Genomic DNA, 27,200 nt, shown 5'->3' with positions numbered 1-27,200 from the left:
GTGCCACTTTCCCAGCACAAAAGGGGCCAGGTCATAATATGGGATGAGGCGTAATAGTTTGGAGCTGTTCATCTCAAAGATGTGTTGACGCTGAAACCTAATGATGGCAATTTTACTCTTTCACTGCTGAAATCTTCAGTGGATGTATTTATCCCACAGTCCCATGCCACCTCCTAGGTGCCAAAACCTCCCACTTCCCCTCTGGCCTCTAGGATACAGTAATGCCCTGTCAGTGCAAGCAGCTGAGGCAGATGGAAAACAGATGCTGTGGGACAGCCAAGAATGAATTACATTTAATACCAAAATAAACAGCCCAGTGATTCTGCCCTGACTGTCTCATATCCCGGTCACCTTGATTACTGTCCTCCCACTGTTAATGTCAGAGATGCAGATGCACCATTGCCAACCGGAGAGCTGCCAGATCTTGGCTGAGCTCACTGGAGAATGTGATCCCTTGGCACGGGAGAGCATGCTGTGTGGTTGGTGCCCTGCACTCTGTGACCCTGTCCCATCATGCCATTCTGCAGCACTGCCCCCACTCCATACACCCCCCTCCTACCCTGGGAGATCCACAGTGACCGTTTCCCAGGCAAACCCTGCATCCACACATAGGGCCAGTCCCACATGGCACCAGATGCTGTTCAGCACTGGCTGGCGTGCAGGCCACGTGTGCGGGGGGGAGGGTGTTTGGGGCAGGGGAGTGTGTAGTAGTGACTTGTGAAGGGAGAGGAACAAGGGTACCGGGGGGACTTTCTGGCTAACCCCTACCCCAGAGAGCCCTTCAGAGGAGGGCAAGGGTTGGCCACAGGCCATTCTGGGAGGAATGGGGCCTAGAGCGGATTCTAGCCAGTTGAAGACACTGAGTGAGCCAGAGTGACCGGAGAGTGGCACCTGGGGGCAGGAGACAGGGAGTGGGCCAATGTGTTCCAAGATCAGGCTGCAGACGGGAGCTGGCTGCAGGGGGAAGCCCCAGGTGGAGCAGGGGCAGGGCTGGGAGAGGGAGAGCAGCTGAACAGGGAGGGGAGGCAGTTGGTGGGGCTGGGACAGGCCCAGGTTGTGGGTGCTATAACCAGCCAAGCTGAAGGAAGAGCAGCCTGAGCCAGGAGCTGGGCCAGCAGCAACCTGGAGGATAGTAGAGAACAAGGTGCAGGGGGAACCTCACACAGAGACACTTGGGTGGGGCCAGGCCTGTCAGACTGCAGACCCAGTCCAGTCTCAAGCGGAGTTAGAGGGCAGCTTGGCCAGGAGGAGAAGTGTGAGGCCTTTGAGGCTCCCCCCTGTGCATGGGCTGCTCCCATGAGCTCAGTGAAGGGGGGACGAGAGGGGTAGCTGGAGGGGTGCAGAGCTGCTCCCAGGGATTGAGAACATGCTTGATGTGGTGTCGCAGCCTGGCTGATTCCCCACTCTGTAGTTACCTAGCGGGCACTGCTTTCTCCTGCCCGTGGGGCCAAAATGACATTCACTGCCAAGCCCGGGCTCCGAATTTGAAGGCATGCCATTGGGGCTCAGCTACATCCCAAGACATTTCAGAGGCTGGCACACGTCTTCCTGGCTGACACTACAAGGAGTTTGCTGCCTGGTGTGTCTGGAGGACACCAGTTGGTGGTAGGTCACTGGATGAACATCTGAGGAAGCTGGAAGCTGCAGATTGTCAGCCTGAAAGCAAAATCCTCCCAGTGTCCTTTGCTCTGCAGCACAGGGGAGGTGTTTGGGACTTAAGTTCCCTTTAAGATGCGCACATGCATGGCTGTGCAGGAGGCCACCAAGGGCTGCGCATGTAACTCCCCCTGCCCTGGGTCTGCAGCACGGCAAGGAGACATGCCTCCCCCCCCAAGCCCCGGTGCTGCTGAGGGGAGTCCTCTCTCCCCACTACAGCTCCAAGGCAGCCTGCAACCCAAACCCCTCATTCCTGGCCCCACCACAGAGCTCTCACCCCCCGCACCCCTGCCCCAGCCCTGAGCCCCCTCCCACACCCTGAACTCATCATCCTCAGCCCCGCCCCAGAGCCTGCACCCCCAGCCAGAGCCCTCACCCCCTGCCCTCCCGCACTCTGAACCCCTTGACCGCACCCCCACCCTACATCGCCTCCATATTGGTGCACATAGCAAAATTCATTCCACACATGGATGAGAAAAATTAGAGGGAACATTGTTTGGGATGCCTGGTTTCTGCCGAGGGCAGCTCTGATCTGCACAGAGTGGAAACCACCTTCAGTAGCAGAGGTGCAACGCTTTGTCGGTGTAACTTCATCTCCCGGATTAGCTGCTGGGTTTGCAATGACAGCGAAGCCTCTCCAGGGATTTGTGGAGGAGCGAACTTGGTGCATGGCAGGAAGCATTTTTGGAATTAAGGAGCAGACTGCTGTCAGCACCAGTTTTGGTTTCCCATGATCCACAGCCACCAGTCACATTGCAGACAGATGCAAGTGAGGGCGCTGTGTCTGCTGCTCTTAATTTGCAGCCTTCTGCAGTCAAGGAGACAGTCACGTATGCTAGGAAAGCGCTGTCCAGGGCACAGCACAAGGACCTGCCTGCTAAGGGTCGCTGGCTGTTGGGACATTTACCAGGCATTTCAGAATCCCCTTACTGGGAAAGCAGTTGCTGTTGAGCACTGGCCATAGACCACTCCCTGACTGTGAACGTCCACCAGCCAGGGCAGGTAGGCTGCTAGTTCCTTTCCAGCCTGTGACGGGTGTTAACCCCACACCACCCTGAAGGGGTTAAAATGGCTCAGAAGGGCTACTTGGCAGGATGGGTGGCACCTGGGTGTGCTGTAGGCTGGACATACAGCCCTGATTGAACCTGGTGCCCGGCTGGGCAGGAACAGGCTGGGCTTGTATAAAGCCAGGGAGTGGAGAGCAGAAAGGGGCTGCAGGGGGAGAGAGTCGGCTGTCACTCTCAGGGTTAAGAGAAAGGAGTAGGAAGGAACCTAGGGAAAAGAGCAGCAAGGAGTGAGGCCGCGGGGGCCTTAACTGCTGATTGTAGGGTGCCTGGGCTAGAACCCAGTGTAGAGGGCAGCTCTGGCTTCCCCTACCAGCCATGGAGGGGTGGCACGGCCAGGGGGGTGGACTTTGAAGAGTGCCTGAGGCAGTTTGTTTAGAGAGACTCTGACACCCCCGCAAGGGAGGAACTCCAGTGAACTGGCCCAGAGCCAAGGCACACAGAGGAAGTGCTGTGTGAGATTGGGAAAAGGGGGCTGAGACCTCCAGAGGTGGTGTCAGCCCAGGGGTGAGTGAGCCCCAGATGAGCCCTGAGGAGGTGCCAGCCTGGCGAGTGGAGCAAAGCCTGTGACCCTGCTCCAGGCTGAGCATTGCCCGGGCACATAACAGTGCCGCCGCGGCGCTCCACCTGAAGAGCTCCAGATCAGAGGCTCCTGAGCAGCCTCAGCGCTGGGATGTGAGTACCCTGGATGCGAAGGGAGGAGAATGGCTGTTGCACCAGGAGCCCTTGGAGGAGCTAAGAGGGAAGCCTATGGCTTCCCCTGCGGGAGCAGGGACAGAGCCAAAGCCTCCCAACGAGCTTGGCCTGAGATGCCTTCGCAGAGGGGCTGGCTAGCGTGTCGGGCATAAGGGACGGTGGGCAGGGGCCTCCCGGAGCCGCCTGGGAGCTGAATCGTGCACCCCCAAACCTGCAGTCGCTCTTTCTAGCCAGGCTGGTGTCTGTGTATACCCCTGGTGGGTGCCTGGGCAGGGGATGGTGTGAGAGGGGGAATTTTCTGGGGAATTAAGGGGCATTAGGCCTGAATTTTGTGAGCTACTCAAACGCTGTCTGTGCTGCCAGCTCCGGCCTACCCCTGTGCATGGCAGCAGACAGATCCTCCCATTGCACTTCAGGCTGGGGCTGCATCTTTTCAATGGCACTGACCCATGTCTCCAGCTGCCACAGCTTCTCTTCCCCTGCCACCCGGCGCCCGCTGGCCTCTCCCCTGCCAGCCGTGTGCCCAGAAGCCATTACCCACTGGCCTCTCCTCCGACAAGTGCTCTCCGTGGGGTGTTCTGGGCTGGGCCTTTCGGTGGTTCAGCTTCCAGGCAGGCCCCCGTGTCAGTCCCTGGGCCCAGGCTCCCCTCTTCGGCCCACGTGGCCTGTCTGAGCTCTGCCCAGCTCCCTGGGTGTATTGGGCCCTTCACTGGACTCCCCAGGGACTCCAGCAGCTGCCTCATTGGAGGCACCTTTTCCTGGGGCCTCCCCAATGCAAACGACTCCTCGTGCCCCCCTGTGGGCTGGATCCCTAGCCCCACCTTGCCCAGAGCTGCCCAGTACCAGCCTAGCGCCAGCTTTATCTCGGACCAGCTCCTGCTCTGTTTGGGGCTCCCTCATTACCCCCTCCCAGAGCAATTGGGTGCATGGGGAGGGGCCCGCTGAGCAGCTAAAGCTCCCAGGCCTGTCCTAAGGGGGCAACAGGGGGCCGGTGTGGTGGGCGGGAGGAAGATGAGGAACATGCTACTGCTTGAAGTGGGCTGGCGCCCGGCACTTGCCTTACTCTGGCGCTCAACCCCATTCACCCCCCCATTCTCCGTTTACTTCCCATGCTCCCCATTCACCCTGTGTGACCCCATTCACCCCATTCTCCGTTTACTCCCCATGCTCCCCATTCACCCCATTCTCCGTTTACTCCCCATGCTCCCCATTCACCCCATGTGACCCCATTCACCCCATTCTCCTTTTACTTCCCATGCTCCCCCATTCACCCCGTGTGACCCCATTCACCCCATTCTCCGTTTACTCCCCGCGCTCCCCATTCACCCCGTGTGACCCCATTCACCCCATTCTCCGTTTACTCCCCGCGCTCCCCATTCACCCCGTGTGACCCCATTCACCCCATTCTCCTTTTACTTCCCATGCTCCCCCATTCACCCCGTGTGACCCCATTCACCCCATTCTCCGTTTACTCCCCACACTCCCCCATTCACCCTGTGTGACCCCATTCACCCCATTCTCCGTTTACTCCTCGCGCTCCCCATTCACCCCGTGTGACCCCATTCACCCCATTCTCCTTTTACTTCCCATGCTCCCCCATTCACCCCGTGTGACCCCATTCACCCCATTCTCCGTTTACTCCTCGCGCTCCCCATTCACCCCGTGTGACCCCATTCACCCCATTCTCCGTTTACTCCCCACGCTCTCCATTCACCCCACACTGCCCATGCTGACCCCTGTGTTCTCCTTAGGGCTCCCTCCCCCTCCCTGTTCTTCCCCTTCCTCCTCCTGCTATTATTGGCTTTGGCCACGTGGTTGTTGGTTGCCATGGAAACAGCGGCTTTGCTGTGGGGTATAAATAAATAACAGCCTCAGCAGGAAGGGAGCTGGCAAAGTGGGCGGGTGGGGGGTAGCAGCAACCAGCTCTGTGTGAGCCCCTCTGACCCCTCTCCCCCAACTGTGTTCTTATGGGCATGGGGGAGCTGGGGCCCCTCCGCCCTTCCCACTGGGGGGCATCCCCTCTCCAGAGCCTGCTGGGTTGTGTCTCTGTGGCCCCAGCCTGGGTGGGGCTTTCACAGGCCTTGGCTAGTAGCCAGAGCAGAGACAATGGGCTCTGAGCTCTTGTGAGGAGTGGGGTTTGGCCTCAGCCCGGAGATGAGATGCCTCCTGCTGTGAGGGCAGCTGGGCTGCAGCTCGACCAGACAATGACTGCAAACCTGAGCCAGCAGCCCCAGCAGATCCCCCTGCAGAGGCTGTGCATTTGGGGGTCTGACTCAAAGCAGACCTGTTAAATGGGGCAATACAATTGGGGCTGAGAGTGCCAAAAGCAGCAGATGTGCTCAGGTGGGCTGAGCTAAAGTGGGCAGAGGGGCTCCCTGAGCAACAGATGGCACTTGGCTGCCTGTAGAAATCCCTCGTTGCTTGGAGCTGCTGGGGGGGATCTGGCTGGCTTGAAAGTGGCATGCTGTCTCCCAGACCACTGGGTCTTGCTGCTTGCAGCCAGAGAGGCCTGGCTGCGGTGATCATTAGGGGATACCATTACTGCGCTTGTTAATTCTTTGCATCAACAACCTTGAATCATGTTACAAAGGTGGGGAAACTGAAAAATTGGAGCAGATTCAGAGAAGAGCCACTAGAACGACTAAAGGATTGGAAAATATGCCGTGTAGTCAGTGATGAGCTGGCAAAAGCTGAAGAACTGGTTCCTTCAGTTGCTCCGGGTCTTGGGCGGCACTGAAGGACCTGTGCTGCCAAAGACCCGGAGAGAGTAAAGGACCCGCTGCCGAAGACCCGGAGCACCGCCGGGTGAGTAAAAATTAAAAAGGGATTCTCAGGGGAGCCTCCCCAGCCGAGAGCTCAGGTGGGCCGCACAGGACGGTCCCGCGGGCTGGATGTGGCCTGCGGGCCGGAGTTTACCCACCCCTTTAACAACCGGTTCTAAACCGGCTTCAAAATGTAACAATCGGTTCGCGCAAACCGGTGCGAACCAGCTCCAGCTGACCACTGCGTGTAGTTACAGACTCAAGAAGTGCAGTCTATTTCGCTTGTCCAGGAGAAGGCTAATGGGTGACTAGATCATAATCCATAGTGCCAACCTGGGGAACAGAAATTTGAAATAGGGTTCTCTTCAATCTAGCAGACAAAGGTCTAACATGATCCACTAGCTAGAAGTTGAAGCCTGACAAATTCAGATTGAAAATAAGGCCAGATTTTAACAGGGAGGGTAATTAACCACTGGAACAACTTCCCAAGAGTTGTGGTGGACTCTCCATCACTGGAAATCTGGAAATCGAGGTTGGATGTTTTTCTCAAAGCTACACCCTAGTTCAAACAGAAGTGAAGTCAGAGCAGTCCTATGGCTGGTAGTATACAGTTGGGCAGACTAGATGATTGCTATGTCCCACCCAGTCTTATGAACAGCCCTATCCATAGCTAAGAGGGGCACAGAATCCAGAACCCTTGATTACCTGGCTGCTGCACTCACCACACAGCCTGCGCTGCACAGCATCTTTCTGTACCTTTGGTTAGGAGCAAGAGCTGTAGCTAATAACACTCTGAGGCTGAATCGTGCAAAATAAATGGGTGATCTGGAAGGAGGGGAAAGGTTCCCTTCGCTCAAAACTGTCTGGGTTCTGGGCTGACGCACCTCTACTACACTTACGTTAACCCCATGATATTATTTCTGCAGAAAAGGACCTAGGGGTTACAGTGGACGAGAAGTTGGATATGAGTCAACAGTGTGCCCTTGTTGCCAAGAAGGCCAATGGCATTTTGGGGTGTATAAGTAGGGGCATTGCCAGCAGATCAAGGGACATGATCGTTCCCCTCTATTCGACACTGGTGAGGCCTCATCCGGAGTACTGTGTCCAGTTTTGGGCCCCACACTACACGAAAGATGTGGAAAAATTGGAAAGAGTCCAGCAGAGGGCAACAAAAATGATTAGGGGACTGGAACACATGAGTTAGAAGGAGAGGCTGAGGGAACTGGGGATGTTTAGTCAACGGAAGAGAAGAATGGGGGGGGGGGGGATTTGATAGCTGCTTTCAACTACCTGAGAGGTGGTTCCAAAGAGGATGGCTCTAGACTGTTCTCAGTGGTAGCAGATGACAGAAGAAGGAGTAATGGTCTCAAGTTGCAGTGGGGGAGGTTTAGGTTGGATATTAGGAAAAACTTTTTCACTAGGAGGGTGGTGAAACACTGGAATGTGTTACCTCGGGAGGTGGTGGAATCTCCTTCCTTAGAAGTTTTTAAGGTCAGGCTTGACAAAGCCCTGGCTGGGATGATTTAATTGGGGATCTGTCCTGCTTTGAGCAGGGGGTTGGACTAGATGACCTCCCGAGGTCCCTTCCAACCCTGATATTCTATGGGGCAGCTTTAAACATGGTGAGAAAATGCTGGAGGCTAAAATGGATTTGGCATATATTTGATCTAAACGGGCGAAGTGCTTCGGAAATGCTAATTATATTCTAATGAAGAGTGTGTGTGTGTATGTCACTGCCCTCTACTGGAACAGATCAGCATTGCTTGTGTGTCATACACCCCATACACTCTCATACAGAGAGTTTTTTGGGGCTGGAGGTGGTGAGCTCCACCCCAGCTGTAGCCATGAAGTTGTGTGCACTAGCTGTGTGTAGCGAGGAGCTTGTGGATTGGCTACATCGCTGTTGTTATTACCTAGCCTGTGGGGCTGAGGCCCAGCCAGGTGGGACCCACTCTAAACAGTATGAGAGCCCTGGGCTCTGCCCAGCAGCGGAGAGTGTTGGAGCAGTGTGTCCCCACCCACAGTGGTGGGTGAAAGTGTTTTTAACAAAGTGTCAGGGCCCAGCGGGCTGGGGGTGCTGATCTCTGGATGGGGGCCTGGCGTGGGGATGGGGGCTCTGTGTGCAGTGAGGCCAGTGCCCTGCTCCATGGAGATCCAAAGCTCCAGCTCTAGGGGCCTGGGGTGGGGGTGGGGTGCTGAGTTCTGGAGCTGCCCAGGGTCTCCCCAGCTTTCTCGCTCACACTAGTAAATAGCAGCTGGTTTAGCTCCCTGGCACTGGCCCCACTTTGTCCCCATCTGTGCTTGGCCGACAGGACCTAGCCCGCCTGCCCTGATCACTGACCTGGCAGCTTTGGAAACACCACCATCGCCCCTCCTGCGCTGAGGTTGCCATGGCAACTCCTCTTTTTTGTAGGCATTTCAAGCAGAAAGGCCAAATCTGCATTTAAAAAGCTGAGGGCGGGTGTGAGGGGATTAGAGCTAAAGGGCCTAAACCAGCCCAGTCCTAACCCCTGCCCTCCACGCACCTGCACCTGCCTGCCCCCGGGGCTAGGCGCTGGGAGCATCAGGAGGCAACTGAGGCCTTGCTGGATGTCTCGCCTGGTGAAGGAAGAAGGGGTTGAGTTTGAGCACTTGGCAGTGCAGCTCCTTCCTGGGCCTGGGTCAGGGACTTTGGCTAGGTCCACACCAGCGATGTGCCGGTTAGCTCTGCCAGCAAACCCTCCTCACCAAACCACAGTTTAGCCAGCCAGGGAGTGCTTTGGCTGGTCGAGCTTAGACCAGTTCAGCCAGTGAAATAACACCCCCAGGCAGGGACCCTGCCCCCTGATCCCTGCACCCCACAGGGAGCCTAGGTAGGGACCCTGCCCCCCAACACTTGCCCCTTGTGCCCCACATGAAGCTCAGAGAGGGACTCTTCCCACTCAAACGCCTCCCTTCTGCACTCCACATGAAGCCCAGACAGGGATCCTTCCCCCAGATCCCTGTGACCCCACGTGGTGCCCAGACAGGGACCTTTCCCTGGGCCCACATCTCCAGCTATTGTAGGTTGCCGGACCGGTTTGTCTACTTCACAAAGTGGAGAGACCCCTTTAAAACCAGCTTGGCTAGTGTGAGCCCGTGATCTGTCAGTGATGGCACAAAATGCAGCCAACCTCCTGGGGTCCCCTGGAGCCTGCATGATGGCTGGGAGGGGTGACTAGGAGACAATAGCCCCACTCCACAATAGCGTGGTGGGGGGAGGTCCCTCTCCCTTAGCTGCTCGGGTCAGATCACGTGGCGGGGGGGTGGATCTGGGTTCTCTGCCAGGCTCTAAGCCAACCTCACCTGCTCTGGGGCTTCTGCAACTGGGGGGCAGCTGAGCGCGCTGGGGAGGGCTGAGGGGCTTGGCTGCAGGTTCAATGCAGCCCCTGGTTCAACTCCCAGGCTGTTGTGTGAGGACTGGATCTAGGCCTCTGCCCTGCCCTGCTGCTACACCAAATCCAAAATCTCCTGCCCCTTCTTCCCCCAACCCATTCCCTCAGCTCAGGCCTGAAGGGCTCCCCTGAGCTACTATGGCTGCGGTGTAGCCTGAGGTCAGGTCTTGACCCCCTCTTGCATCCCCCTGCCAGGCCGAGGTGCAGAATGGCCCCCGCTAAGTGCTGGCGCCTGGAGCTCCAGCTCTGAGGACCATCTGCTGCAGCGGCACAGACTTTAGTTCCTGGCTGCTGGATAATTGTGCAGTGGGTGGGTGGGCAGCTTGCAGCCGGAGGGGAAAGGCCAGAGCAGCAGGGTCTACCCTGAAACAAGGGCAAGCCCCTGCCTGGCCAGAGACAACTGCTTTAACTGCTACGCTGCTGAGGACATGTAAGCTCAGCCTCGGCTCCTCTGGGCCTTCCAGCCATGGGGATGGGATGAACTGGGGTTTGCAAAGCTCCATTCCAGGCTCAGACTTGGGGCCCGTGGGTTCTGAACGCACATCGTACAGGGGCGTTTGGGTCACCGGTTCCAGTTCTGGCCACATCTCTAGCTCCAGCTGCTAGGCCCTCCTCGAAGAAGCTGTGGGCCCTTTGCAACTCCCTCACCCACTCTCCGAGCCAGCTCCCTCCACCCACTCCAGCCCCCCGCCCCAAGCCCACAGACCCAGTCCGAGAGGCCAGTTTGGGAGTGGGTCTCACTGCCAGGGAGGCTGGGCTGGCTGAGAATCACCGCATGCCAGAGCTCTCCCAGTACCAGGCCCCTACTGGCCCCTCAGCCCGCTGTAAACAGCCAGTCTCCAGGTGTCACCCACCTGGCAAGCTGTTCCTTTCTGTGTGTAAAACCATCCCCAAGGCCTCCACTTCAGCTCTAGGTCCTCCATTTAGATGCCCAGGCAATGGGTGCCTGAGGAATGCCCTTGAGAGAGGAAGGCTGGACAGTGGGTTCCTGGCACATAGATGAGCCCTCAGCCCTGTTCTAAGCACCCCGAGATCCCTTAGCTCTGGTGGGTGAGGACAGCATTGTTATCCCCATTGCAATCAGGGAAACAGGCACGGACCATGGCATTGACCTGCCCGAGGTCACGAAGTAACAGATCTGAGGTTAGCATCCCATTCACAGGCCTGTGCTAAATGCCCTGCTCTCCTGACAGCTGTTACATTTGGCCAAGTAGCCATGCAAATGCCCCGTGTGATCCCGTTTTCCCCCCTCATGGCTCCAGTTCCAGTGGGCTCCGTTCCCAAGTCACTGGGGAATGTTCCTAGCTGTCCAGCATGGCTGGCTCCCCCTGGGGTCCGCAATCCCATCTTAGTCTATCCAGCCTCTGCCCCTCACTGGGGAATGGACTCTGCAGTCGGTACCTGTCCCAGCAGCCAGGTGATGGTGCAGAAGGCAGAATGGCTCCAGCTGGCTCCCCGGTGGCTGCACTATCCGCTGCAGGGCTGGCAGGAATCACCGTGTCTGTGCTGCGGAAGCCGGCTCATCGGGGAGCCGAGACATGAGGGAAAAGGCACCATTTTACCCTGTTGCTTTCTGAGCGCTTCCTCTCTGCCAGGAATGGGGCAGGGTCTCACCAACACACAGCACTTTCCCTTCAGGAGTCCTAGGGACCCGTTGTATCCCTACCCAAGAGAGACCTGTGCTTCCGACGTGCAGAGAGATTTTAGGCAGGAGGCAGAATTGTGCTGTACTGAAGCTCCACCCCAAAGCCCAAGCTTCGCCCACAATCGCAGGATGGCCACTTATTTCAAAGTGTTTTGTGGTTGACAGTGATATCATTAGGCATCAGAGTGAACATCCACTGAGCGGACCAGTTCCCATTCCTCGTGTTCCAGCCTGCAGGCTCGGGCACGCATCACGCAGCAGGTCACATCCCGAAGCTTTCCCTTCCAACCAGCTGGGCTAGAAATGACCAGCCTGAGGGGCCAGGAGGCCGGAGGGAAGGGTCCTGGTGGCAGCAGCGAGGATTCAGCAAACGGCCTCTGTCCCCATGGGTGACACGGAGTCAGAGGGGGCTCAAGGTCCCTGTTCCTGGGAGACCAAACGCCACAGGGCCTGTGCTCTCCCCCTCATGCCAGTTCCCTGCCTGCCTGCCCCTTGCTCATGTGCCTGGGGGAGCAAAGGAGGGGCACGCCACTTAGGCAGACACAATAAAGCCACCGGAGTTACGGTCCAGCACCTCATGCATCTCCCAAAGGGGAGTCTGGCCCTGGCTGTGCATGGGGGGAGGGGAACAGAAGGGGCGAGGCACCTTGTGCCTGGGCACCTTGGAGGGCAGGGGTGGCCGTGCCCCGGTGCAGCTGGAGGGGGCTGGCGGGCGTGGCCAGCCCCGGTGTCTCTGGATCAAAGAGGCCAACGTTCCGTGAGCGTGAGCAGGGGCTGCCCAGCTGGGAGCGCGACGGCCTCGTGACGAACAGCTCTGTGCTGTGCTTCCCCCTCCAGCCTACGCCCAGCTGCAGCCCCACCAGCTCGTTCAGCAGCAGAAGCAGATCCAGCACCAGTTTGTGATCCAGCAGCAGCAGCTCCAGCCCCGGTCTCAGCCTCAGCTCATCCAGGGCGGTGCCAACACCCCACCCCAGCTGCAACCACTGCCCCCGCCCACACCTAGCCTGGCGGTGCAGCCCAGCTTGCAGGTGCAGGGCCAGAGCCCCACCGCCCCACAGGGCCCAGCCCCTCTAGCCCACCCACCGCAGTGCCAGGCTTCCAGTCAACACAAGCCGAGTGCCAACCAGCCATACCAGCCTGCTCTGCACGCCCCTGGGCTCCAAGCCGTGGGCCCAGCCCAGCCAGCGCCTGAGGGCGGGCCTCAGAACGGACACCCCGGATGCCTGAACCATGCCACTCATCGCAAGTTCCAGCATGCCTCAGCTGTGATCCTGCAGCTCCAGCCAGCCATCGGGACGGTGAGTGTGGCATGGCCGGGGAATGTGGTGCCAGCCACTGGGGGACATTGGGAGATTTGGTCCCGGGTTTGGGTTTGGCTGTGATTCGGAGGAGGAAATGTAGGGATCTTACTGTAAATGTTTGATTCCCTCAGCTGGATACAGGATTCTTCTTCACTTCCTGGCCTCAACTGTTGTGGGATGTTTCTGTGCGCTGTTAAACAGCCACCACGTTCCACCCCAGAGGCGCTCGTTTCATTGCTGGGCGACGTGTTGCCTGTGTGTGGAGGAGCCCTGGGATCACTCAGGGCACTGGCTGCTGTTACACTCTCGTTCTCCCCTGCCGCTCTGACAGCCTCAGCTCAGCATCCAGGAGAATGCCAGGAAAGACGTCCTTCCTGCTGATAAGAACCCGGAAAGCCTGCCAGCTCAGCTGCCACCACCGCCGCAGGCTGCCCTGATGCCCCCAGCTGCACCCCCGGACCCAGAGGTCTCTGAGGGCAACAGGCCCCCTACTCATGGTAAGGAGCCTTGGCTGTGTAAGTGGGGTGTTACCAGGAGCGGCTGCCTTGACTGCCCCCTGCTCTGAGACATCTTGCGTCCTGGCTCAGACAAAGTGGAGGGGCAGGGCCCTGCTTAGGAAATGGGGCAGAGCTGGATTGCTGGGGAGTGTTCAGGGTGAAGCTGGGGCGTGGGGGGAAGAGAGGCTGAGGGAACTGGGATTGTTTAGTCTACGGAAGAGAAGGATGAGGGGGGATTTGATAGCTGCTTTTAACTACCTGAAAGGTGGATCCAAAGAGGATGGATCTAGACTATTCTCAGTGATAGCAGATGACAGAACAAGGAGTAATGGTCTCAAGTTGCAGTGGGGGAGATTTAGGCTGGATATTAGGAAAAACTTTTTCACTAAGAGGGTGGTGAAACACTGGAATGTGTTACCTAGGGAGGTGGTGGAATCCCCTTCCTTAGACGTTTTTAAGGTCAGGCTTGACAAAGCCCTGGCTGGGATGATTTAGTTGGGGATTGGTCCTGCTGTGAGCAGGGGGTTGGACTAGATGACCTCCAGAGGTCCCTTCCAACTCTGATATTCTATGATTCTATAAGTTCCTGAGTGTGTTCTGGGCAGCACCTTGGAAATAAACCACACCCCAAGGGTGTGGTTTTTGCAGCCTCACTCCCCATTGGATCCCCATGTGCACGCCAGCAGTGCACAGGGCCTATCAGAGAATCAGAACAGGGGAGAATGCCCCAGGCGTAAAAATACTGCATGTGGGCCCCCCCCCGTGCCCAGCCCAACAGGTGATGCCCCAGAGGGTGCCACCACCAGGATCTCCATAGGCCACCCAGCCTTCTCTGACTCACGCTGAGGGAGCAGCTCAGCCTACAGGGGATGTAGATCCCCCTGTGCCCCATTCTCCGGCTGAGCTCCAGGTGGAGAGAGAGGAGTGCCTGCACAGGGGGTAAGAGGTGCAGGGAGGACGAGGTGAAGAGCTACCGGAGGCTGCTGCCATTGGCAGGAGCTGCAGAGGAGAAGGCTCTCGCTGTGTGTATGGCGCAGATAGGGGCAGCTCCCAGACTCCAGGGCATCAGACCTGGCAGGGGTAAGTCCTTCGGGCTGGCCCCCGAGCAGTGGTAGTTTGGTGCAAAGCAGGTTCTTAGAGGAGGGGTTACTCTTCCTGCCGCCCTCCAAACACCATCAGCAGTCAGTGCCTGCCCGGCTAGGAGACAGAACCATGGCTCTAGGTGTCCTGGGGTGACTAGCACTAATGGTTGGTGCTGTGGCCGGTTCCCCGTTCAGTGACTCAGTCATGCAGTGGCTTGCCTGTGTTGCGATGCCAGCAGCATGATGTGTGTCTGGGCAGTAACGCCAGCGGGGAATCCCAGTGCTGTGGCTGGCATGCCCGGGCTGTAAGGATGGCAACGTAGCCGGCCTGCATGGGTGGTGGCATCAGCCCCATCACCAGGGAATGCTAGGGGTGCAGCAGGTCCCCTGACTGGTGATGCTGGTCCTGCCTTTACAGGGGAGCTGCACTGGTGCAGGTGCACCCGAGAGCTGGCTGCTCCCATCTCTGGGGAGCCACGGCCCTGTTCACCCTGCACCACGGGCACCGTGCTGATGGGAGCTGTGGAAGTGTCTCAGAGGGGTGGGTTCCAGCAGCATGTTTCCCAACACAAGAGAGGAGAGTGAGGTGCTATAGCCACATCTGGTCAAGCTGCACTGAGCACTGCTGTTCTGAACCCGCAGTTGGCAGCTGAGAAAGTTCCCGTTTTCCAGCCTTGTGCTGTTTTAGGACTACTGGCTGGGGCGGAACCAGCCTGGGGAACCTGACCTAGGCCCAGCTCAACCCCAGGCCTCCTGCATCCTGGCTGTGAGCTGGTGTCTGGGAGCTGTGACGAATCCCTTGCTCCCTACCCTGAGCTGGGCACGGCTTGGCACGGAGCATTTCTCTGTAAGGCAGGAAGCCCAGGCAGAGACATGCCCAGGGCACATCATTGCAGGGTGCTGCCGCACTCCTTAGGCGCCACGTTCCAATCTGGCTGGTTTTATAAAGCCAGAGCCTTTGTCAGGATTTTATTTTGTTAGAATTCCAATGCAAACAGGTTGGGGGTCAGATTCCGCATTCCCAGCCCAGCCCTTGCAGCACTGTGCCAGGGCACGGGAGCCAGTGGGGAACTGACCAGCCGGCCCATGGGCAGCAACAGCACAAATAGCAGGTATGTGGCAGGAGACTTCAGCCACCCTCTGTGCTGCAATGAGGTCAGGGGATGCGAACAACACAGGGCAGAAAATGGTCAGAGGAGCCGTCAGGCTAGATCTGTCCAGTCTAGTGTCACTAGCCAGAACCACAGCTATCTGACCACCCCCGTCAGTGGGGGGCTACCACACGCCGGGGGCAGGAGGGCTCCTCTCCCCACACCCAGTCATTCTTCTTATTCCAATGTCTGATCGTCCCCAGCCCTGGCTTGTCTTGAACAATCTGACTTGCAGCCAGTCAGCAGACAAGCTGGGGGTGGAAACGTCACGTTCTCCCGGACAGTCAGCCCCCGAATGCCAAGTGCCGGGGGCATAGTCAGCATGGGGCCAGCCTCATTAATGCCATCTGCCCGCTAAGTGGAGCCAGGCTCCTCTGAGACGCCACGCCCCTGGAATATTCTCCTGGACTGGAAAAGCCATGGACCCATCTGTCAGGGTCACTGGGCTGAATCCATCCCCATAGCCTCCTATGGCCCAGCATCTTCCTGCTCCTGTCGGGAGGGGACAGGGCTTCACAGCTGCAGATGCTCCTTGGGAGGAGCCTGTGGGATGTACCATGAGGGTGTGTGTCGTGGGGGGGTGGGCATGTATTGGGTTGTGGGGTTGTGTGCTGGGAGTGTGTTGGGTTGTGCAGGGGTGTGTCATGGAGGGGTGGGGTTGGGTGGGTGAATGGGTGTTGTTGTGGGGCTATGCACTGGGAGTTGGGGTGTGCAGAGCTCTTGTGTGCAGATGTGGTTTGATCATTTATTCAACAAACGAATGTTTTCCATGTCATTTTCCCATGTTGAAACATAACTGCCTCAGTGACTCCATCTCCCATACTTTGCCCGCTGTAGTGGGCATGGGGGGTAGTGCATGTGGGGTGAAGGGTGTTTGGGGCAGTGTGCAGGCATGATCACAGAAGGGATCATACCAGGCACACCTGGCACAGACTGGGGCAGAGTGCCCCTGCATGGGGATCTGCGATGGAGGAGAATTCCACAGTGTTTCCCTGTGGCCCTGCAGCTTGGCCCAACGCAAAGTGTGGGGAGACATTGCCAGGTTAGGCTGGTGGCCTTTCACCCCCACTGTGCACTGGTGTAAATGGTGGCACGAGGCTCAGGCCATGGCATCTGGGCAGGCAGGAGAGCTTGCTTCTCAGCTGGGCCTGGGTAGCAAAGAGCAGGTGAGAGCGAGCTGGGGTGAGGTCAGGTCGCAGTCACCATCTCTGTGAAAGACACACACCCAGTCTCCCTCATCCCCCCTCCACGCTTGGTCTAGGCCTGTGCTTTGTCCTTGGTCCCACCAGAGCGTGAACTACCATGGAGCAACCACTCCCTTTATTCTTGGCAACAGTTCTTTTCCCGTCCCTGCCCAGCAGAGACCAGAGAATTGCTGGAATCAGCGCTGGATGCACCGTGCCAGGAAAGCAGGAGGCCCTTGTCTCCCTACGATTCCTCCTGAGTCTTAGCGCAGCTGGGACATCAGTGAAGCCTGGGGTTAGTGCTGCTCAGGTTGGAGTCCAGGGATAGGATGATTGTGGGCTCCACATGCATCCCCAGCTAGCCTGGTATTCCCCAGCACGGGCTCCTGCCTGTGATGCCTGTCCCCATTGCAAATAATGTAGGAGTCCTGGAGTGTGGAAAGTCCTCACTCTTTGTTGCCAGCAACTTTGAAGGCTGCAGGCTTCCCATGCTCAGGCAGGGCCCTGGGCACCCATTCACCTTGCTTTTTTATAGCACCCTGCAGGATCCCAAAGCACTGCAAGACAGGGAAATAGGCTTATCCCCATTCTCTAGATGGGGAAACTGAGGTATGGAGCAGGGATGTGATTTGATTGAGACCAGACAGTGAACCCGGATAGGGAAGAGAACCCAAGACTCGTGACTTCAGTCCCTAACTCCAATCACTCCTTTACATCTGTACATCTTTACATCTGTGAGCACTGAAATGCAGGTGCGACTGGGGTGGGACATGTCAGTTCACAGGAGTCCTTCCACAATAGTTTAGAACAGGAAGCAAAGTAGAAGAGAGCAGTGAATTGAAACTGCACCTGGAGATGTAGGGAGGCAGGCTATAGGTAGCCATGTGGAATTTGGCCAGGATGCCCAGGCTAATATAATGCTCATGCAAAGTGCCATGGGACCTGCACTGAGGAGTGGCCAGAGTCTCTGGTGCATGTCTTGTTTGGAAGAGCCCAGCTCCTGCAAGGTCCTGCTGGGGCACTGGCTGAGAGTCAGCTCTACCACTTCCCACCGCCTTGGGCCGTTCTTTGAAGGGCTCCCACATCCTGACGAGAATCCATCCAAATGAACTCCAAACCACAGCCCCAAAATAGCAGACGGGCTGAACATTGTGTGTCTCCAGCAATCAGCGAGCACGTTCAGAGTAGCTACCCTTTGAGACAAAACCCCACTTCCCTGGGGAGCTGCCCAGCCTGCAGCCATGTGCTGCATAGCCCAGCTGGGAGAGCCCAGGGCCTAGAAGGCCCATGGACGGGGAAGCTGGGCTCACAAATCCCCTTGAGTTACAAAGGACAGCCCCAGTGTGTAGTGGCTTCAGGGAATTCCCATCTGACCATGCCAGGGGCCTCTGGGAAATTCATTTGGTGGGCCTACCCTTGCTGGCAGCCTCAGTAGAAGGCTGAGGACTGAGCTCCCCTCTCAGGCAGGGCTGAGGCACCTTGGTGGGGGCAATGCATCGGGGGAGGTTGCCTGCACTGGGGTTGAAGGGCAACAGGCTCCTGGTGCAGCTGCTGGGCCTTCAGACAAACAAAATGGAGCAACCCATCCCCGGCCCGGCTGGCTGGCTGAGCTCACAGCTGAATTCAGGTGCAACCTATGCAGGGACTGATGCAAATCTGCCCTCTGATCCCATTGACAGCCCCTCCCCCCACCACTGGCTGCTGGGGGAGCCTGTCAGTAGGGGCTCAGCCCACACAGCTGCACATCCTTACAGGTGCTTCCAGGGTTCCTCCGCCACACACCAGCCCTAGCTAGCTCCCTTCTGACTGACTCAGTTTGCTTGGGGGCCTATCTGGCCTGGAGGGGGATGCAGCATGAGGTTAAAGCCAGTGGGGGCAGATCAGGCTCAGATGGACCTGGGGAGAGCAGGGGTTGCAGTGCTGTCTCTTCAGCCCCCTGATGTGCTCCATCCTGGACCTGGAGGGGCCACCACTAATGCTGAGGGGGAAATTCATGTTACCCCATTCCTCTGCACAGGATGGGGCGGGGGCACAGGTGGCTTTAAGCCACGTTCCTGCTTCTCAAACTCCTGGCCATGCCCAGCCTCTGGTGTAACGTAGAGCAGCCTCAGGGCCAGTCTGATTTATTCTCATTTCCCACAGCCCAGTGTCGGCCACGGGCAGCAGAGAACAGTTGGAGCACTCCAGGTGCACCCCTCCATGCCTGCTCAGCTCCCTTACAGCACAGGCTGGGAAAGGAGTTGGCTTAGAGTCCTGACGGACATTCCATTCTGCTGGAGGGAGGTGGGCGCCATGCAGAAGGGTTTCCCTGGGGCACCTTCAGGTCCCCTTTTGCCTCCAAAACAGTATAAAGGAGCTGGGAGCAACAGACGCAAGCCCAGAGAATCCAGAGGATTTTTCCTGTCACAAACTGATGCTCCTAAGGGTCAAGTTGGAGCCTAAAACTCTGGACTGTGCCCTCCTCTTTGGAGCCTGGTATGGACTCAGCAGTCCAGCGTAATTTGGAAAAAGCTCCTGCACCTCCACACTGTCCCTCTTCAGGGCGGGAGCATAAAGGACAGGAGAGTTTGATGCGTTAGCCCATAATAACCTGTGGTGGCCAGCTGAATCCTTTTGCAACAGAGGGAGTCAGGGTCCCACTCCAGCCTGGGTGGCTATATTCTGCCTGTTTAGATCCCCATGAGGTACCAGCTAAAGAACCTGTTTTTCACCAAAGTCGTGGAGAATGGGAGAGATGCTGGTGGAGTGGAGAGAAGCAAATGTAGTACCCAAAAGCGAGGAGTGATTTTGTCAGTTACCAGCTGGGAATTGAGCTTCCAAGCTGTTCTGTATTGCTGGAGTGGGACAGAATGTGATTTCTGGGTAGACACTATCCTCATGTATTCTATGTCTTCCCACCTGTAGTTACAACATAAAGAATTACTTCCTCACGCTGCTGCATTGCTTCCCGTTCTGAAGGACCCAAAAGCACAGGACATAATAGCCTGGTCCAGTTCCCTTATGCCAGTCTAACTCCATAGACTTCATGGGAGTTAGTCCTGATTTACACAGGTGTACGTGAACTCAGAATCAGGCCTTCACTGAAATTCACACACCTCTATGATGGAACGATGCCACCCCTCTTTTTCCCCTGGCATAAGTGAGAGACCAGCTGTGGGTAAGAGGGTGGGGGCAAACTGCCTGCGTACTCCGGCTACCCCTGGCTGCTGGAATGGCCCTTTGGGGCCAGTGGGCAGCTGGGTGTCAACTAGAAAAGTCTGTGAGCTGTTGTGATTTACACAGGGGGCTAGCTGCAGGGCTGGGGAGTCACCAAGATTATTTGCCCATCACCTCAGGTCCTTCACCAAGTACAGTTCAGATAGACCTTATCTATCTAATCTAATCCAGCCCCTTGTCTACACTACTGAAAAGTGTTGTCAGAAGCTACCGGTATGGTGCTCTGCTCGTGTTTGGTGATGATAACAGTCAGCTGCATGCGTGTTCCCTCTGTGTGCTGTCCCAGCTCTGCGCAGATAGCTAACGCAGCAGACCCCGAGAGACCCCCAATGACCACAGACTCTAGTAAGGTACGAAGGCACGTCGGCCAGGTTTATTGCTCAAACGAAGCACAGTGATAGTTCCCTATAGACTCTACAGGGCATACTACGAATTTGTACTCCCTGGCAATGGACTCAGCTCAGTCAGTGGCGGGACTTTCCACTGCCCCCTAGGCCGGACAAAGACACCACCCCAGGGATGTATCTTATACACAGGTACAAGAAGTTACATAACGCTCCTGACGTATTGAGGTGCAACCCCTTTACGTAATTATGCAGCACCCTTCTACGTAGTGAGGTGCCGCCTCTCACCTTGTACATGTTGGTTCGAAGAAAACAACTCTCTCCATCATACTAGCCTTTTGCCCCTGTCCTTATTATCTATGTGGATGGTATCAGAATGTTCTTGTGCCATTTGTAGACGGTCCTGGTATCCAGTACACTTGAGATCTATGTCTGTGCAACAGCATATCTCTATGCAACATCAGCCTTTTCCTTGTCAGCTTCTGTGAGCAGGGCCTGCCTCTGGCTCGCAGCTTAACTTTGCTTTCTGTCAGCAAAGTCTTAACCATTACTTTAGCTCAGGCCTTAGGTCTCATACCGGGCCTCTGATACCAAGGTTTTATGTTTCAGGGCCTCATCTTACTACAAAAAGTTTTGCCAGTGTATCTGGATATTTACTTAAACCACCAAAATCCGCTTAGTGTAGGTGTGTTCTATCAGTATAAAAGTGCGTATACCAGTATATCAGGGACCTGGCATCAACTATACCGGTATAGTCACTTCTGTACCAATATAACTACCTACACTAGGGCTTTTAATGGCATAAATACGCTGATAACTCTTTTAAGTATAGACCAACCCGTAGGATATTATCCAGCTGCCCATCACCATAGTCTCTGGGCACCCTCCACATAAAACCAAGAACAATAGCTAAGTCCCTGGTGGATTTCATGGTATCCCTGGCACCCTGTATATTGCAAACAGCTGTTTCTTTATGTGTGTTGCTAAAAACCACATGAAATCTTTATAAGGGAAAGGAGTACTTGTGGCACCTTAGAGACTAACCAATTTATTTGATGCATCCGATGAAGCTCACGAAAGCTTTTGCTCAAATAAATTGGTTAGTCTCTAAGGTGCCACAAGTACTCCTTTTCTTTTTGCGAATACAGACTAACACGGCTGCTACTCTGAAACCTGTCATAAGGGAAAGTGCTTGTAAAATCTCTGATTTGTCCCTCTTTCAGTGTCTCTCACTGTGTAGGCAATAACAAACATTAGCATCTGGTGCTGCCCTTTGGTTACTTCTCAGTTTCAGTTTCACTTTGAGGTTCTCAGCTCTGCAGCCTTTGGGCTGAAAACGCTGCATGGGGAAGTTTAAAAAACATTTGTCTCCACTGGACTTAATATTTGTTGTTTTTCAGCCATGGAACCTGTTTCTCTTTGTGTTACGAGGTTTGCTTTATATGACCCAAACTGTGCAGTGCATAGGGATAGCAGAGGCCTTTTAACCAGGTGATGCCTGACCCAGAGGTCACTATTGTTCATCTAAAATAACAACCTCTTTATGTAGGAAGGACTGCACATTGTCACAGAGACAGTGTCCGCTTGCCAGGGTTGTTTCCTGGCAGTGAGGTTGGTGCAGGAACCAATCGGAAGGCAGGATTCCAAAGACAGGGCTCCATTACATTTATAATACACAAATATCCGGACTCAGTATATTTACAAAGTACTTTACATGTCCAGAGCACTCCGCAAACATTTGCTTTTACAGGTGGGGAAACTGAGGCACGGAGCAGCAAAGGGCTTTGCTCTTATACAAGGAGCCAGTGTTAGGGCCGAGTTGAGAAATCAGGGGTCCCTGGCTCCCAGCCTTGTGCTCAGGCCATCAGACTTGTACCTCACCCTGTGACACCCACAGAGGATAGGATATAAGGGAATTCTCCAGCATGTACCTGCTGCCTGTGGAAGGGCCTGATTTGACACCTAGGGTGGCGCAGTGTGTTTGAGAATGGTGCATGGGAGTGCCTGCGCACAGCGGGGGAGTTTGTGGGGGGGGGGGTGCGGTGTGTGTGTGTTAGCAGCGTTTATTCGTGTTTACGGGCTGTGACGCAATTTTAAACACACTAACTAGTACCGCAGCTGACAATCCTCCAGAGCATGGGACTGCGCCGCTCCCCCTCAGCCCGGCTACACGGCCACGGAGACGCACCACCCCCGCCAAGAGCCGACGGCCTCCGTGCTGCGCTGTGCACCAGCCGCCTCCCGGCACCCCGGCCGCTGCCTCTCCCGCCCACGCCCGGCCCCGCACAGCCACGGAGCCTTGCGTGGCCACCGGGCAGGGCCAGGGCCCCGGGCTCGCTGCGCGCAGGCCCCGGGGAAAGGGGCGCGCTCTGTGCGGCGCCGCGGCTGCTTCGCGCGCCCGCGCCCGGCCCCGCCTTTGCGGCCCGCCGGGCCTCGCCCCGCAGCCCCGCGTGGAACCCCCGGGACGGGGGCGGGCGCAAGCGGCGCCTCGCGCAGGGGTTGGGGGCGGGCCCGGGCCCGGGCGGCCAATGGCAGCCCTCGCGTGCGTGGCTCGGGCGGCCTTACAAAGAGGCCGCCGCGCCCTGCCCGCTCCCCCCCCCCCCGCGCAGGCTGCGCGCTCCCGCATTGTCTGCGCCGCCCGCCACCGCCCGATCGGCTGAGCGCGGCCGCCCCGCCTGGGCCGGCCCGGGGCGTGCGGCCGTTCGCGCCCGCTGCCTGACGCCGCCGGGAGCCGGGGCCGGGGCCGATCCGCGGGCGCCCTGGCGATGGGCGCCCTGTGAGCGCCAGCGCGGAGCTAGGGCGCGGCGGGAGGCGCAGCGCGGCGGGAGGCGCAGCCCGACCCCGGGGCCGGCGGGGCATCGGCGGCGGCTCCTTTGTCTCCACCTCCCCCGATGCGCCGGCGCGGGAGGCCGGAGGCTGCGCCGGGTGCCCCGGGCCGGAGCTGGCTCCCCTCCCAGCCGTAGCGCCAGGGCGCAGGGCGCGGCAGCGGCGCTGGCCCTTTGTTCGTGCCGAGAGCTAGTTCCGGAGATGGGGCCCCGGGGGGGCCGCCCCCTGGCGGGATCGCGGGACCGGCCGCCGCGCCTGTGAGTCGCTCAGGTCAGTGCTCGAGGGCGCCGGACCCCCCGGGCGCGGGGCGCGCGGCGAGCTCGGCTCCCGGGCGCGCGGCGAGCTCGGCTCCCGGGCGCGCGGCGAGCTCGGCTCCCGGGCGCGCGGCGAGCTCGGCTCCCGGGCGCGCGGCGAGCTCGGCTCCCGGGCGCGCGGGGCGGGCGAGCCCAGCTGCCGGTGGCTGTTCGTCATGGGGCCGCAGGGGCCATGGACGTTTGGGCTCCGAGCAGCCCGGGGGGCCGCCTCCTTGGGGAAGGGGTTGGCGGGGGAGGCTGCTAGCCCCGGGCCGGACTAGTTGCCCCCTGGCGCTGCGCAGCGTGTGAACAATGGGGGCAGGGTGGTTGTGCCCTGGGGCTCGCGTGGGTCGGGTGACCAGGCTGGCGGGTGGATTGCGTGTGTTGCATCTTTGCTAGATGGAAGCTGTAGCTGGCCCCGGCGGGCTGGAAAGAGCCAGATCCGGATGGAGCAGGTTGTCTGGCAACGCCCAGATCTAGAACCTGCTGGAACCCGTCTGCATGCACCTTCCTGACCTGACTTTCAAAGGTGCTGAGCAGCCGTCGCGCCCAGTGACTTTACCCGTCGCTGTGAGCGCCGGCACCATCAGGCACTGGGCCCCAGAAGTATTCAGCATTCAGTGCTGATGCAGAGTGAGCCACAACCAACTACAGGCCTGGACATAACTAGGTGGCTGAAAACTCCAGAGCCAGCTCCTCACACCAGCCTCCAAATAGAGCGTGAATAAGCCACCCGGCTGAGGCTGCCAAACTGTGATCAGAGCTGCATTGTAACCCATGCCAGGGAGCAGGGGCAGGATAGGGCCTGGTCCATAAGCCTAGAGTATTGGCATGTGCCAGGCCCCATTCTTCCCTCTGCTCCCAGCCTGGCAGAGTGTAGTGAGAGTGCATTTTGCAGTGCTGCTGCATGGATGGTGATGGGGGAGGCAGTGAGCATGGGGTTTTCTGGTGAGGCTTTCCCAGGCCCCAAAGGATCCCTGTTCTGTGTCTCTTCTGCTTCTGATCTCAGAGGGGCTGGTGGGGTCCCTGGAATACTCACTGTGTGGCAGGAAGGGGGGCTGGCTGCTTCGGGGGGTTAGAGTCTTGACTCTAGCCTAGGCTGGTAGTGACAGAGGCGTGCTGCTCTCAAATAGCTTCAGGAGCCTCTATATGCAACGAGTTGAGGGGTCTCAGCTGACAGGTGTCCACATGACAAGAAATCCACCCTCACAGCTGTCACTGTTGGGGCCACTTGTCTGGCAGCCTCTGCAGAAAAGAAAAGGATGATTGGGCCATGGAGACAGCTCCCCTCTTGCTCCTGGAGGGGGTACGCTAGCTCAGGGAGGAATGATGCTACTCCCCCTGCAGTGCATGGAGGCCTCTGGCAACTTTTTGCAACACGACACTGATGTTAAAGGGGTGTGCAGGAGAAAACAAAGGTCACCCCACCCCCAGCACTGACCAGCCTGAGCTGTCCGTGGCCATTCCGATTGTAAATGCTGCTTTCTCCTAGGGGAGTGTTGCAGAGATGCCCCATGTCAACACAGAGGGTTGCCCCCTGCCACAAGCGCCTTAGCACAGCAGGAGTCTCCCCTAGAGCATGGCTCCCCTAGCACCGGGACTGCACTTCCTGGGTGGCCAGAGCCTTGTATCTTATCTCAACAGCATCGGTCCCAGCTGGGCTTTTGATGCAATTGATCTCCCTGGGCTGGAGCAGCTGGAGTCTCCAGTCTGGTCTGCTTCTGGACTTGCTAATACTTCATCCTTTGTTCCTGGAGAGGCCTGCCCTGGGGTCTGGGCTCCCTGTCCCCGGGGTGCCCCATTGCTTGCTTTGACCTGGATCGTCTCTTTGCCCAGCAGCTCCTGGGAATTTCTCCCAAATCTCTCCATCCCCACCTGCCATCTCCTTTGGCCTTTGCTCGAGGAAACCCCCTGAAGCATGTGGACTCCCTCCTTGGCCTGGCTCCTCGGGGCCATTGTTCTCCTTAACTCAGGCTCCTGCTTTGCTCCCAGTCCCAGGAACCTCAAGGCGCTCAATGACCCTGAACATGTTTGTTCCTTCCTCTGTCTGTGTTGTCTGTCTGTCTAGCCCTATCAGCAGCACAACCCATGGTCTGGGGGGGCCCTGCTGGGGCTGGACTCCATGGACTCCTTGTGATGCGGAGCGCTGCACCCAACCTCACAGGCTTTCCAGCCGCTTCCAGGCTTAGTCCGTTCCCCCTTCTGGCATCTCTAGTCACCCCACCTGCTGACCTCTGATCACACAGACCCTTCTCTGAGGGGAGAGAGGGTTCTGGTGTCCCCATTCTGTTGCTACTTCCCAGCCACCCTCAGCTGGCTTCCCTGTCAATCTTCCTTTTCATTCTGGGGCTGAGTGTCATTCCTCCTCCTTGGCAATGGGCAGAGACCCTGACTCCTGCATCGTTAGTCATGTTCTCCTGCTAGCGCTGCGCCATCCCTTCTGCCCCCATGGGGGAAGAGGGCAGGATCTCAGTGTTCGAGAGGAGCCTCCCAGTGTCCCTCCTCCACCCGGTTGTGGCCGAGCTATAGGGAGTACAGAGGGTCCTAGCCTGTGCTCAGGCTCCTCTTGAGAGCCTTGGGTCTGTCTGGGTTCCTGTGCCGCTCTCCTCTCATCGCCCTGAGTGCCCTGTCCTGCTCACTGCTCTGTAATGTGGCGGGGGCTGCGGGGCCAGCCTGAGAGGGGAGTGGGGCTGCAGCTGCAGGGGGTGGGGGGCAGTAGGGGGAGGACCCCCAATTCCAGCCATTAGGCAGAGATGTGGGGTTCTCTAATTGCGGACTCTGCACAGGTGGTGTTTTCTTGGCCCCGTCCTGGGGGGAGGGGGCTAACTAGATGATCTTTAGTGGCCCCTTCCAGCCCTACTTTTCTAGGTTTCTCAGCCCCCGCCGCTGCCTCCTGCTGCCCCATCTCTTCTGCCCACCCCACTCCCATCTGCTCCCCTCATTCGCACAGTCTGTGCACTACGCTAACTGCACACGCACCCACAGTCTGAACCCACCTACTCATCCCCAGCACTCAGCCCGCGGCCATGCCCAGCAGCCATGGCAGCCCGATTCCACCCCTTCCCCAGGGCAGTAAGTTAAACCGCAGCCTGCTTGCCCTGCCTTAGCCTAGCCACATTGTTCTCCTAAGAGGAGCCAATGAGACTCTAGCAGGGGCTGGGCCCAGCCAGCGCATGCCGGTTCTGGGAACCTCCTGCTCCCAGCCACACTGGGCCCCTTCCCGCTGCATGTGTTTAATGTTTAATGACTGATGTTTGCTGGGAAGGCAGGGGTGGAGGTGGAGGGAGGGAGAAGAAAATGCCACCCTCTGGGGCAGGAAAGGGTGCGTGTGCTGGAAGGACAGGAGCGGGCAGCGATTCCCCCTGCCATGGACGTAAGGTGCGCTGATGGGGGCAAGAGAGGCTCCTTTGCAGGGGTTGGCCCACACCCATGGGGCTCAGCTCTGCTGGGAACCAGGCCTGCCCTGACCTGTGCTGTTCTCCGGACATGTAGGGGTTAGGACCCGGACCCGCTGCGACCACAAGGTTTGCAGCAAGCAAATCACGGGGCTGCTGCTCTGAGTCCACACTGTGCTTCCTGTGAGGGATTCTGGGTAGCGTAGTCCAAGGCAGACTTCCTTCGGTGAATAATACTTTGATACGTGCTGGGGCTGCATGCCCACAGAGCTGCCTTGCAGTGCCAGCATGTATCAAAGTATAGGGGGGGAGGGAGAGCTCAGTGGTTTGAGCATTGGCCTGCTAACCCCAGGGTTGTGAGTTCAATCCTTGAGGGGGCCATTTAGGGATCTGGGGCAAAAATTGGGGATTGGTCCTGCTTTGAACAGGGGGTTGGACTAGATGACCTCCTGAGGTCCCTTCCAACCCCGATGTTCTATGATTCTCTCAGCCCTGGCTCTGCCCGGGACATTACTTTGCACAGTCATACTGAGAAGAGGCGCCTTGGTAACTTGGGGGGGGGTGGCACAGCTTTGCCATCGGAAAGGCTCCCTGCTGTTGAGACAGAGGTGGGTGCCTCCAGGGCCCTGCTGTGCACGGATGCCATAAATCCCCTGGCTGTGCCCTGCTAGCAGT

General features: G+C 57.7%; 1 protein-coding gene across 9 annotated transcripts in view; it reads left to right on the top strand.

Annotated features, from left to right (window-relative positions):
- Nucleotides 1-27,200, top strand: part of PHC2 (polyhomeotic homolog 2) — a 141,028-nt gene that overhangs the window by 103,868 nt on the left and 9,960 nt on the right. For 7 of the 9 annotated variants that reach the window (XM_073317239.1, XM_073317238.1, XM_073317237.1 and 4 more), the window contains 2 exons: nucleotides 12,074-12,534; nucleotides 12,869-13,034. In XM_073317239.1, the coding sequence (XP_073173340.1) occupies nucleotides 12,074-12,534; nucleotides 12,869-13,034 (627 nt within the window). Of the gene's footprint in view, nucleotides 1-12,073; nucleotides 12,535-12,868; nucleotides 13,035-22,670; nucleotides 23,108-27,200 lie in introns of those variants that run through there. The other 2 variants (XM_073317245.1, XM_073317244.1) reach the window with 2 other exon arrangements.

Source organism: Lepidochelys kempii, chromosome 18 (genome assembly GCF_965140265.1).
Source record: "Lepidochelys kempii isolate rLepKem1 chromosome 18, rLepKem1.hap2, whole genome shotgun sequence".
Classification (NCBI taxonomy): domain Eukaryota; kingdom Metazoa; phylum Chordata; order Testudines; family Cheloniidae; genus Lepidochelys; species Lepidochelys kempii.
Note: the sequence above shows the minus strand (reverse complement) of the source record. Positions and strands in the feature narration are given on the sequence as shown.